Source organism: Dromiciops gliroides, chromosome 6 (assembly GCF_019393635.1).
Source record: "Dromiciops gliroides isolate mDroGli1 chromosome 6, mDroGli1.pri, whole genome shotgun sequence".
NCBI lineage: Eukaryota > Metazoa > Chordata > Mammalia > Microbiotheria > Microbiotheriidae > Dromiciops > Dromiciops gliroides.
In genome coordinates, this window is record NC_057866.1 from 170762403 (window position 1) to 170774493 (window position 12091).

General features: G+C 40.4%; 1 protein-coding gene across 2 annotated transcripts; it reads left to right on the forward strand.

Annotated features, from left to right (window-relative positions):
- Positions 1-519: 519 nt before the first annotated feature.
- NPY2R (neuropeptide Y receptor Y2) lies at positions 520-9450 on the forward strand. 2 transcript variants are annotated; one of them, XM_043971623.1, is made up of 3 exons: positions 520-635; positions 1284-1611; positions 5703-9450. In XM_043971623.1, the coding sequence occupies exon 3, from the start codon at positions 5723-5725 to the stop codon at positions 6875-6877; it is 1155 nt and encodes a 384-aa protein (XP_043827558.1). In that variant the 5' UTR covers positions 520-635; positions 1284-1611; positions 5703-5722; the 3' UTR covers positions 6878-9450. The 2 variants fall into 2 exon arrangements, with proteins under 2 accessions (XP_043827558.1, XP_043827559.1); XM_043971624.1 differs by lacking the exons at positions 520-635; positions 1284-1611 and adding an exon at positions 3518-3593.
- The last annotated feature ends 2641 nt before the right edge of the window (positions 9451-12091 follow it).

Genomic DNA, 12091 nt, shown 5'->3' on the forward strand with positions numbered 1-12091 from the left:
TAAAATACCTATACAGGGGGCAGCTAGATGGCGCAGCGGATAAAGCTCTGGCCCTGGATTCAGGAGGACCTGAGTTCAAATCCAGCCTCAGACTCTTGACACTTATTAGCTGTGTGACCTTGGGCAAGTCGCTTAACCCTCATTGCCCCGCAATTGCCCCGCAGCAAAACAAACAAACAAATAAATAATAACTATCTAGTGGTTAGAATTTTTCTCTTATTCTGCTCGAGTGCCAGCATCTAAACCCATGTGTGTGAGAGAGACAGAGAGAGACAGACAGACAGGCAGGTAGGCAGCAGGCAGGCAGACAGACAGGAAAGGGAAAGAAAGGACAGGACAGAAGAGGAGAGGAGAGACATTGTTCTCTCCAGGCACAATCCAGATGTTTATTTCAGTAGCCTTTCTATGTCTAATTCTACCTCTCCCTCCCACTCCTACTTTAAAAAGTTCCCTCTTTTCCTCTGCTCTTCCCCTATTTAAACCTTACAAACTTAGTAGTGGAGCATAACGGGAGTGAAGGAGAATAGGTGCGGGTGCTCCAGCTCTCTGGGCTCTATTCATTGCATACCCAGCCTACAGGCTTGCTCTCCCAGAGCTTGCTGTAGTTTCAGAACCAAGCGGAGCTCTCGCTCAGGGTAAAAGGTCTTTCTACTCTTCGGGATACCATCGGGACCTTCTCTCTCCTTGGAGAGGGGCTCAGTGCCAGGACTGATTGCCCACTCCCCTCGCTTACCCTCTTTGGATACTGAAGGGCATAGGGCTCCGTGGGGGCAGGGAGGGTGGGGAAAGGGGACTGTACAGCTCCCGGAGAAGGAGAAGGGGGAGGGGGCTGAATGAATAACAGGAGCGTGGCTGGAGGGAAAGTGGAGACTGGAGGGGGAGTGCAGGTTGCGAGTGTGGGGGGGGGATGGTTGCAGGACAGTTATCTCTGCACTAAACAGCAAGAAGTAGGCAGGACGCTCAGAGGGTGGGCAGTTCTGGTGCTGGGGGGAGAGTCACTCTCTCCTCCTCTATTCCCGCCGGGGACGTTGTCCAGCCCTTTCCTCCGGTTCGGGACCCCGGGAGCTGACGGCTTTTTCTCTCGCACCTGTTTCCCTCCTGCTCTCTTCCGGGCGCTCTCTCTCTCTCTCTCTCTCTCTCTCTCTCTCTCTCTCTCTCTCTCTCTCTCTCTCTCTCTCTCTCTCTCTCTCTCTCTCTCTCTCTCTCTCTCTCTCTCTCTCTCTCTCTCTCTCTCTCCCTTCCCCTTGGAGCTTCTCATCCAGTCTGGCGTACTTTCTTCACAGCCGCTGAACCCGCTTGGGTGGCAGAAATCCCTGGCACGGCAGCGCCGGGGGAGCCGCCCTCCTCTGCATAAGAAAAGAGGCTCGGTTCCGGCTGTGTTGGACTGCTGAGGAGGCAGTGGAGAGAGAATCCCGCCGGGAGAGTGAGCTCGGACTCAACTCGGGGAATTTTCTCCCCCTGGTCCTGGGCACTGGACTGGACGGGACGAACTGGACCGGACTGCGCCCTCCGCGCTATTCAAGGGTCCCCTGGAGCTTGGCTCCTCTCCGTCTGACTGCAGCGGCCAGTAAGCCCAAGCAAGGATAAAAGGGGAGAAAGACAAGGGGACTGGTAAGCCTCATCTGACCCACCTGGTGTGACAATGGGTACCCGGAAGAACCGCGGCTGGGTCTCGGAGGAGAGGGGAGTAGAAGCTTCTTTGCAGGCTCCTTAATTTGGGTTCAGGTAGCTCGCTGATGGATAACTGTCAGACCCTCATTCGAGACATTAAATGCCATTATTTCCTTTATTTCCTCCACCCCTACCCCATGGCCCAAGACCTCCTTTCTCATGTCTCATAAACCTCTTACATGCCTCTTCCCAATTATAAATTGAGAGAGAACCTTCACCCCAGAGCCACAAGTTGTTTGGGCTTCATGCCTATTACTCAAAAGCGTGGCAAGAGAGAGTCATCGAGGATGTTGCGTTGACTTTCTCAAGCTAATGAGAGCTCCTTACAATAAGGTGTCCATTCATTGTCCTCTCAGAGTGTCCACCTGGTGGCTACAAGCATGGGAGCAGTTTTGGTAGAAGAAAGAGTGCTCCAAAGCTGTATGCTTCAAAACCTTTTACAAGAGGGTGGGCATTTTTTTATGTCAGTTGCATAGAGAAGACTAGACGAAGATAATGTTTGGACTTGTTAGGAATAATAATAATGTATGGTTCATATAGCTATGAAAGTTTATCATAATAAGTCTTATTTTACAGTTTTCAAATTGCTTTCACATATATTACCTCGTTTGGATAGAGGGACTTCAAAATTAACCCCACAGAGTAGGAACATTACTGGAACATTTGTTGCATGTTTCCCCCTCTCTTCCACTATCCTCCAAACAAGCATCTGACCGATTTCCACCCCCACCCCCAATTTCTGTAGCTATTTCCTAAAGGTCAGGAGGGGAGAGGGATGGGAGATCAATTAGTATGAATTCTAGGAATGTCCCTGAGATAATTAGGAATGAAAATTGTGGAAATGTGTAATTTAACAAACACATATCTTAGACAGCATCAGACCATTGCAGAATTTTCTACAAATACAAAGTTTTTTTTATTCATGTTGTCTTTAGACCCAACAGTTTATTATTTCCTGCCTTGAGATGATTTAAAGATTTTTGTTTGCTTATTGGTTTATTGACAGCCATAGTGTAATAAAACACTTGAGTCAAGAACACCTGGGTTCGAATCCTATCTTGGATATTTAATGGTTGTATGGTTCTGGGAAAGTCACTTATAGCTCTCTGTGCCTCAGTTTCCTCATCTACAAAATGAGGGAGCAAGACTGAAAGACCTCTATGTCCTTCCATTTCTAAATTTACGACCCCATGATACCATGAGGTATAGTAGAAAGATTACTGGATTTGAAGTTAAAGGAGCTGAATTAAAATCCCACTATTGCCACTTTCCACCTATGTGCCCTTGAACACATTCCTTACCTTCTTCGGGACACAATTGAATTGGGGATTGGATTAGGTAACCTATAAATTCCTTGTAACTTTGAATTCCTTGAAAACCAGCCAACTAGAGAAACTCGAGTTGCTCTTTTCTTAAAGCAAGGCTTCTTAATCTGGGGGCTATGATCTTGCTTTTAAAAAAAAATCTTGATAACTGTATTTCAATATAATTGAAATTCCTTTTGTAATGCTATGCAATTTATTTTATGCGTTGAACAACATTATCCTGAGGCAACCCCAGACTACCACAAGGGTCCATGATACACAAAAAAGGTTAAAACTTTCTTTAAGTGAAACTTATTCAGAATGATTGCTTATTCCTTCCTTCTTCTCCCAAGGTATCTCAAATAATGTGGAAATACATTTCTTTCCTTTGTCCCAAGCAAAAGTTTTTAATTGTTTTGTATTTCTTTTGTTTTGCTTTGTTAATTATAATACTTCTCCATATATCAAGTGACAATTTCCTCTGCCTTTGTACCCATCTTTTAGAGCATCTACTTGCATAGAAGTACAACTTGGGGGTGACACCTCCTTTGGAAAACACAGTGCAGTGGCAGGAGATCAGTAGAGTTCTGGGAGAAAAAAGACAACAACTGGATAATGGTATATGTGCTTAGATCTTAGTTTTGTCTAAGCTCTAAAGTGCAGCTGTTTTTAATAACTGGATCAAGAAGTCAGAAAAAGAGGAATTAAGGAGAAAAAGTAGAATAAAAGAAAATAAAATAATTATGACTATATATACAAATCTGCAGTTAATTTGAGGAATAAACCCCTAGATTTCTGTAAAATCTGGTAATATTTTTTACAATTTAATAACTTTCTAAATTTTAAAACTTTTTAACTTTTAAAATATACTTAATTGGGTTCTTTCAAGTCTTCTTTCAGGTAAAGTTGAAGGAACTTGAACAGTTTGAGGGAAATACTTGTACTCCAGGACAACAATTGTTAGCTTCTGTGTTTTCTTATGACCCCAAAAAAGGAAGAAGATATGAAACAATATCCAAGGGTTTGGGGATCTTATTTTTTCCAAGTGGATAGGGAGGCTGGCCTGGGAGTCAGGAGGGCTTGGGTTCAAATTCTGCCTCTGACACCAACTGGGAGTTTGACCCTGGGCAAGTCACTTAAAATCTCAGTGACCCAATCAACTCTCTAATACTATATTTAAGACAAGGTAGTCATCTGCATTATTCCCCAGCAGGGTCAAAGAAAACCTAGTGCAGTAAACAGAAGGCAGCAATGTGAGCTGTTGATAGAGGACTGGCCTTGGAGTGAGGAAATCTTGGCCTCAAGTTAACCTCTGGCATGTGTTCTCTCCGTGACCATTAGCAAGTGATTTAACCTCACCAGAAATGCTCCAGAAAACCCTCTAACAGTTCCTAATCTGAATTGGTCAATGATCTGCTAATATCCTAGGTCTTGGCCATCCCTCACTAACCAAAAATATTAGATTTTCACAAAACCTATATTGACTTCAGTGAAGAAAAGTATCATTTTCATATTTGTTAGAAACCTGAATTGTTTTGAATAGAATTCCAAGATTGACATCTTTTCTTGGTAGTAATGGTGACAAAAAGTTGGTCAATGGGCCATTTGGTCATTCCTAGGAGAAAGGATTGTAGGATTTTGGGGGTTGGTGTGTGAGATGAAAGAAGATTTAGAAGTCATCTAGTCTAGACCTCTCATTTGCAAATGGCGAAACTAGGACACAGAGAGATAAAGTGACTTACTCTGAGAAGAAGTAAATCAGGTCTTTGAATTTCAAATCCAGTGTTCTTTCCCCTATACTCCATTGCCTCTCTATGGGAATGCTATTTGGCTTCTCAATCACCTGCCCCAATGGAAGAGAGAATATTTATGAATTACACATATATTATTTATATTAATTTTAGATGATGATGATTACCAAGCTCATCTTCAGAGACCTTTGGCAAGCTATTACATGTCTCTTGGTGTCATCATCTGTAAATGTAGGGGGTAGGACTAGGTACCTTAAATCTCTAAATTCTATGACTGTGTCTCTGTGAATTGGCTTTTCCAAACTATAATTTGCTTTAGGCTAATACTGGGAGTAATAAGTGTACCTCGAGGTCACATGAACCAGAATTCTGTTGGAATCAGAGACAACATAGACAAATTAGTACAACTAAGGAAAAAAAGTGGGTAATTGGAAGTTGACTGTACCTATATTTACTCTCTGCCCCAACCTCATGCATGTATATACCTATGAACTAGCTAAGAAACACAGTTTTCAGTTTTGAAGTGTTGTTCATGAATCCAGAAAACTTAACACTGGAGATAGATGGAACTAATTCAAGGTTTCTTCTAAAGTTAGACACAACAATTGCAAGGCCTTATTATTGAAAGAAACGATCTTAGGAATATGTAAACTATATTAGAAACATTATATCCCATTCTAATATAGCTTTATTTGTTTTTTTTAAAGGGAACACATTTCAAATATTCCCTTTGGAAACATTTTCACTGCATGTAGTTGATTGGGGCACATGAAAAATCAGCATATTCACCAAATCCTTACAACAAAGAATTATTTCCTAATAGGATCCTATTTTATGAAAATTTAATGTTACAGGGAACTTCCATTCTGGTTCTGATCTCTGATCACAAGTGCAAGGTTAAGTGTCTAGGCTAAGTGAATTCTCTTTTTTTATCTTTACTAATTTTTCATTTTAATGATCCTTGTACTAATTCTAGGCCCAGGGCAACTGTGCAGAATGAACATGGGGCCAACAGGAGCACAGACTGAAGAGAATCAGACAACAGAGGAAACAGAGGTTGAATGGTATGGGACAGCACAAACTACCCCAAGAGGTCAGCTAGCCCCTGACCCTAAACCAGGGCTTGCTGATAGCACCAAGTTGATTGAAGTTCAGGTTATCCTCATATTGGCCTATTGCACCATCATCTTGCTGGGAGTGATTGGCAATTCTTTGGTGATCCATGTGGTGATCAAGTTCAAGAGTATGCGTACTGTCACCAATTTCTTTATTGCTAATCTCGCTGTGGCGGACCTTCTAGTGAACACACTATGCCTTCCCTTTACCCTTACTTACACCTTGATGGGGGAGTGGAAGATGGGCCCTGTTCTGTGCCACCTGGTTCCCTATGCCCAAGGCTTGGCAGTGCAAGTATCCACAATCACCCTAACTGTGATCGCCTTAGATCGACACCGTTGCATTGTATACCATCTGGAGAGCAAGATTTCCAAGCGGATCAGTTTCCTGATCATTGGCCTGGCCTGGGGAATTAGTGCCTTGCTGGCTAGTCCCCTGGCTATCTTCCGGGAGTATTCTCTGATTGAGATCATACCTGACTTTGAGATCGTGGTATGTACTGAGAAGTGGCCAGGTGAGGAAAAGAGCATGTACGGTACCATTTATAGTCTCTCTTCCTTGCTGATCCTGTATGTTTTGCCATTGGGTATCATATCTTTTGCCTATATACAGATCTGGAGTAAGCTGAAAAATCATATCAGCCCGGGTGTGGCCAATGACCACTACCATCAGCGTCGGCATAAAACCACCAAGATGTTAGTGTGTGTGGTGGTGGTGTTTGCAGTTAGCTGGCTGCCTCTCCATGCCTTCCAACTTGCCATTGACATTGACAACCAGGTCCTGGACCTGAGGGAATACAGGCTCATTTTCACAATATTTCATATCATTGCCATGTGCTCTACCTTCGCCAATCCTTTTCTTTATGGCTGGATGAATAGCAACTACAGAAAGGCCTTCCTCTCTGCCTTTCATTGTGAGCAGAGGCTGGATGCGATTCATTCAGAGGTATCGGTGACATTCAAAGCCAAGAAGGACCTCGAGGTGAAGAAGAATACCTGTGCCAATGACTCTTTCACTGAGGCTACCAATGTCTAAAAAGCTTGGTTTCTGAAAAGTTGGGGAATGGTTTCCAACTAGAGTCACTAAGTGGCTTTCAAAGAGGTCCTTAGGCATATCCTCTTTCAACACATTCCAAGAAAAACCCCAGCACTTTAGTCAAAACTTCTGCTGGTGATTCATTGGAGAGCTGATAGTCAATATCTATGTGCAATTGTGCAAACTAAGGCATACTGAAAGGGGGTTTTGTCTTCACTGGATCGTGGGCTGAATTTATGAGCATGAACAGAAAAGTTGCACATGGTTTCTTTATAAGAAAGTAGAAGGAAAGTTTTGCATGCAAAGTCTCAATGCATGACTAACATTTCATTGAGGAAAGAAGATAAGTACATTTACCTGACAGCTCCCAACATCATAGGACTATGATTAGGGATATCCATGTGATTCACAACATGCACCTCTTCTCACAAATTACTCTGCAAAAACATTTTTCTCCAGGGAATAGCATGATGTTCTTGGATATTTTTGATTTATCTCTCGTCTCCCTAAAAACTGCTATGATGATCCTCTCAGATAGCCTGCTGAACATTATGGTTTTGAAGACTTTAGGAAATAAAATGAAGCCTTTTGGTATTATCAATCATTTGACATTTGGAAGGAGAAATGCCTCAAGACTCAATGGGAAAACCTTTCTTGAAACAAAATTCATATTTGGTTAGTGTTTTTTGAAATAAGAGGGTGCAAGATTGAACTTTTCAGCAGAATATAGGAATGTAAACTCCCATTCACTTTCCGGTGTAATTTCTGCTTTTTATCTGGATAATGTAGATAGATAAAACAGGATATGATTTGATCATGTTGAAACACTGCTAATTATTATATATTTTTAAACATTTGGGTTTGTTTCACTTCTCCAGGGTTAGGCCTGGGTTCACCATTTTCAGATATAAACTTAAATTTGCAAGTGAAGTCTGGTTGAAATTGAATAAAACTAGACATTCATTCGGCTGCCTGTTGTAACCATCAGCACTTCTTGTGGCCATCAGTAAGTTGTTGAAGTTCAAGTATAAAACACAATTTACTGACTGCATCTTATGCTGTGATCTTCTTCCATTTTTCTGCCCCCCCTTCCCTTTATGGATTCATTCAAAATAAAGACAACAACACAATTCAAAGTGGAGCTTATTGGGTAAAAAGCAATTGTTTTCTTTCCATCTCATACATGTTCTCTTTGGATCAATTTCACTGTAATTGTTCAGTGTTCTTTTTTCTTTCTTAAAAAAGTGTTTTTGATAATGTAGAAATAGATACATAATATTATTATTATATATGTATGTAGTGGAACTTTAATGTAATCTGATGCCTTTGTTTTAAAAAGTTTCATGAATATAATGTTCACTTATTTGAAGAGATATTCATTACCCTACTTCACTTTTTAATAAGAGTCAACATATCTTTGAATTTGAAGAAAGATTGGTGGGTATGGTTTCAGTCAATGTGAGTCCTTGATATCTAAGAATTACAGTGAGTATTAGCTTCAGCCAAAGTAAGATATTGATGTTTAATAATTCTAAAAGGGCTGAGAGTTGGAAATATGATTTCCAATGGGAAATCCTTAGGTGTATGATGATACTTTAGGGAGAGGTAATTGTCAAAGAGTCTGATTGGAGTCTATGGTTTCCTTTGCCAGCAGGCGGGCTCCCAAAATGATGAAGGAGTGTTAGGGGCTTTTTTCTTTCTCCCTGTTCCAAGGTTCTTGGGGGGGGGGCTCAAAAATGGTATTTTTTGACCCTCATGAAATCGACCTAAATAGATTTAAATATATTTAGTCTTTTGGACACTCTTTTAAAGATTTTTTATTACCATCATATTGTATCTGGTGAATTATAAGTACCATCTATAGATAGTTGCTATATTAAAAAAACTCAAGTAGCTGAATATTGCTAATGTTTCATTTCTTTGTAAATGTGACCATTATAAATTGGAGAAATCTATTTTGTTAACCTTGGACAAGAATCAGTGGAAAGCGGGATGGATTCAAAGTTCTGATAACTTATTTCAGCTCCCAGCTGTCTTTTTATACCCAGTGACTTTGCGCAAGTCATTTAGCTTTTCAGAGGTTTCAGAGGTGAAATGAGAGTATAGGAATCAATAAACTTCAAGGTTCCTACCAGGTTTGAATCCTGTGACTTATGGTCCATTATTTAAGTATTTTGGGGGAGTGGTTATAAATAAAACACTACTTCTTAGACAGACCAAATTTCTTTGAAGTAATAAAAGAAGTACAACAAGAAGTGAAATTAGAAAGATAAAAGGGTGGGTAGGCAAGGAATAATGTATATTGCTACAGTATTATATGATTAAATAATTTATTTATCTATTGTACATAATTTTACTGCTTACATCAATTTTGTCTCTGAAATAGTGTGTCCATTTCTTAGGAAGTTACTTAGGTCAATTATAGGTTAAATATAATGCATAAATAATATAGAATAATTCTTCCCTAGGAAAGCAGTTCCTAGAGGGAGCACCCATACATTTCCCTAACATCTATGATGTGATAGTAAAATCGTAGTCTGTCTGTATCATTTTTTAACTATATAATATTGGATTCTCTTGACAAAAAGTTTTGTTGACTTGAACAAAATGTCTTAATAAAATGTTTCTTTTGTGTATTGGTATTATTTTTAAAAACAAGAATTCTGAAAGTAAGAGGATGGGGTTACTCTTATACATTTTGGGATTTAGACACTAAAAGCCCAGAAAGGTAAATAAATAAACAAACAGTCCAACATATATGCATGAAGTGCTATATCAAGAACACTAGGAGCAATACAGAGTTTGAATAAGATACAATCCCTGTCCTCAAAAAGCTTTCATGTCAAGTTGGAAAAGTGGGAAATTAAGAACAATGCCCACAAGAAATCAATGAAAGTAGAAACCCATTCTTTTAAATGTAGCAGAAATGCAAACAGATGAAGAAGAATAGAGAGGGAAGAAAACCCAGTAGTGTGTAATAGCAAAGAAGCAAAAGTTTAATTTTTACATTCCTTTTTACAAATATCTATAGTTATCTATATATACATATATGCAGACAAAGACAGCGGTGGGGGAGGGGGAGACAGATAGACAGAGAGAGATTGATTTGAACTTGGAAGAAGCAATATAGTAATGGGGAGTGCAGCACCTAGAGAATGCAAATGCCCTGATGATTTGTATTCTATGAGCAACAATGTCCCTATTTGGAGAATGGATTAAATTAGGTGGTTCTTAATTCTTTTCTAGTTTTATGATTCAATGGCAGGATCCATCACAAGGGAATAACAAACTCTCAATAAAGATATAATATAACAAGAATAATACCTTGCATAGTACTTATTTTTGTTTTGTTTTGGGTGAGGCAATTGGGGTTAAGTGACTTGCCCAGGGTCACACAACTAGTAAGCGTGAAGTGTCTGAGATCAGATTTTAATTCAGGTCCTTCTGAATTCAGGGCTCATGCTCTATCCACTGCACCACCTAGCTGCCCCAAAGTTCTTATTTTTTAAAGCACTTATGGGATTCCTACAACAATTCTGCAAGGTAGCTAGGATAAACATTATATCCACTTCATAGATGAAGAAACAGGTATAAAAGTTAAGAGGATTGCTCAACATTCAGCAAATGTTGGGACTGAAATTTGAGCCCAAATCTTTTGGTGCTAATTCATTCAATAAATCAATCAACAAGCATTTATTAATCACCTTCTATGTGGCAGGCACTATACTAAGTAATGGGGATGCAAAAAGAGGCAAAGATACTCTAACATCAAGAAGCTAACAGCATGCAAACAAATACATACTAAATAAGCTATATACAGAAAAAATAGGAAATGATTAAGAGAGGGGAGGAACTAGAATTAAAAAAGGTAGGGAAGAGCTTTTAGTAAAAGAGGAGATCTTGGTTGGTACTTGATGGAACCCAGGGAGATCAGTAGTGAAACTAGAGGAGGAAGAGCATTCCAAGCATGAGGACAGTCAGAGAAAATGCCCAGAGCTAAGAGATGGTGTGTCTATTTGAGGAATAGCCAGGAGATCAGTGTCACTGGATCAGAGAATATGTGGTGAGGAATAAAGTGTAAGAATACTGGAAAGGTAGGAGGTGGCTAAGTTATGAAGGGTTTTATATGCCAAATGGAGGATTTTGTATTTTATCCTGGAGGTGATAGGAGGCTGTTGGAGTTTATTAAGTAGGAGGCTGACATGATTGGACCAGCACTTTATGGAAATCACATTAATGACTGAATGGAGGATAGATTGGAATAGGGAGAGACTTGAGGAAGGCAGACCCACTAGCAGGTTATTGCTGTAGTCCAGGCATGAGGGATGAGGGCTTGCACTAGAGTGGTGTCAATGTGAGAGGAGAAAAGGGGGCTTATACGAGAAATAATGATTTTTGGGGGGCAGGGCAATGAGGGTTAAGTGACTTGCCCAGGGTCACACAGCTAGTAAGTATCAAGTGTTTGGAGCTGAATTTGAACTCGGGTCCTCCTGAATCCAGAGCCAGTCCTTTATCCACTGCACCACCTAGCTGCTCCCAATGAGAGATATTGTAAACCAAAATCTTCAGGCCTTGACAACAGATTAGATAATAAGGATGGGAGAGAGATATGAGGAATCCAATATGACACCTAGGTTTTGAGCCTGAGGGACTGGAAGGATGGGTTTGCCCTCTCTAGGAAAGGTAAAAGGGGAAGAGGATTTAGGTGAAAAGTTTGAGATGTCTAAAAGGAAGGTAAAGATGGAAGACAGAAACATCAGCAGAAAGTTTGGGGCAGCATAGATAGGAATGAGAATCATCAGGACAGAGATAGGAATTAGGTCTATGGGAGCTGATGAGATCACCAGGGAAGTAATATAGAGGCAGAAGACGATAGATCCAGGACAGAACCCTGAGGGACGCCTACAGTTAGATGATGTGATCTGGAAGAAGATCCAACAAAGGAGACAGAGAAAGAGCAGTCAGAGAGGTAGGAGGAAAACCAGGGGAGCATCATGTCCTAAAAACCTATTGAGAGAAAGCATCAAAGCAGAGAGGGTGATCAACGGTGTCAAAGAGGGGTCAAGAATTGAGAAAAGGCCATTAGATTTGGCAACTAAGAGAGCATTAATAACTTTGGAGAGAGTAGTTCTGTAGAATGATGAAGTTGGAAGCCAGAATATAGAAAGTTAAGAAGAAAGTGAGAGGGGCATCTACGTGGTACAGTGGATGGAG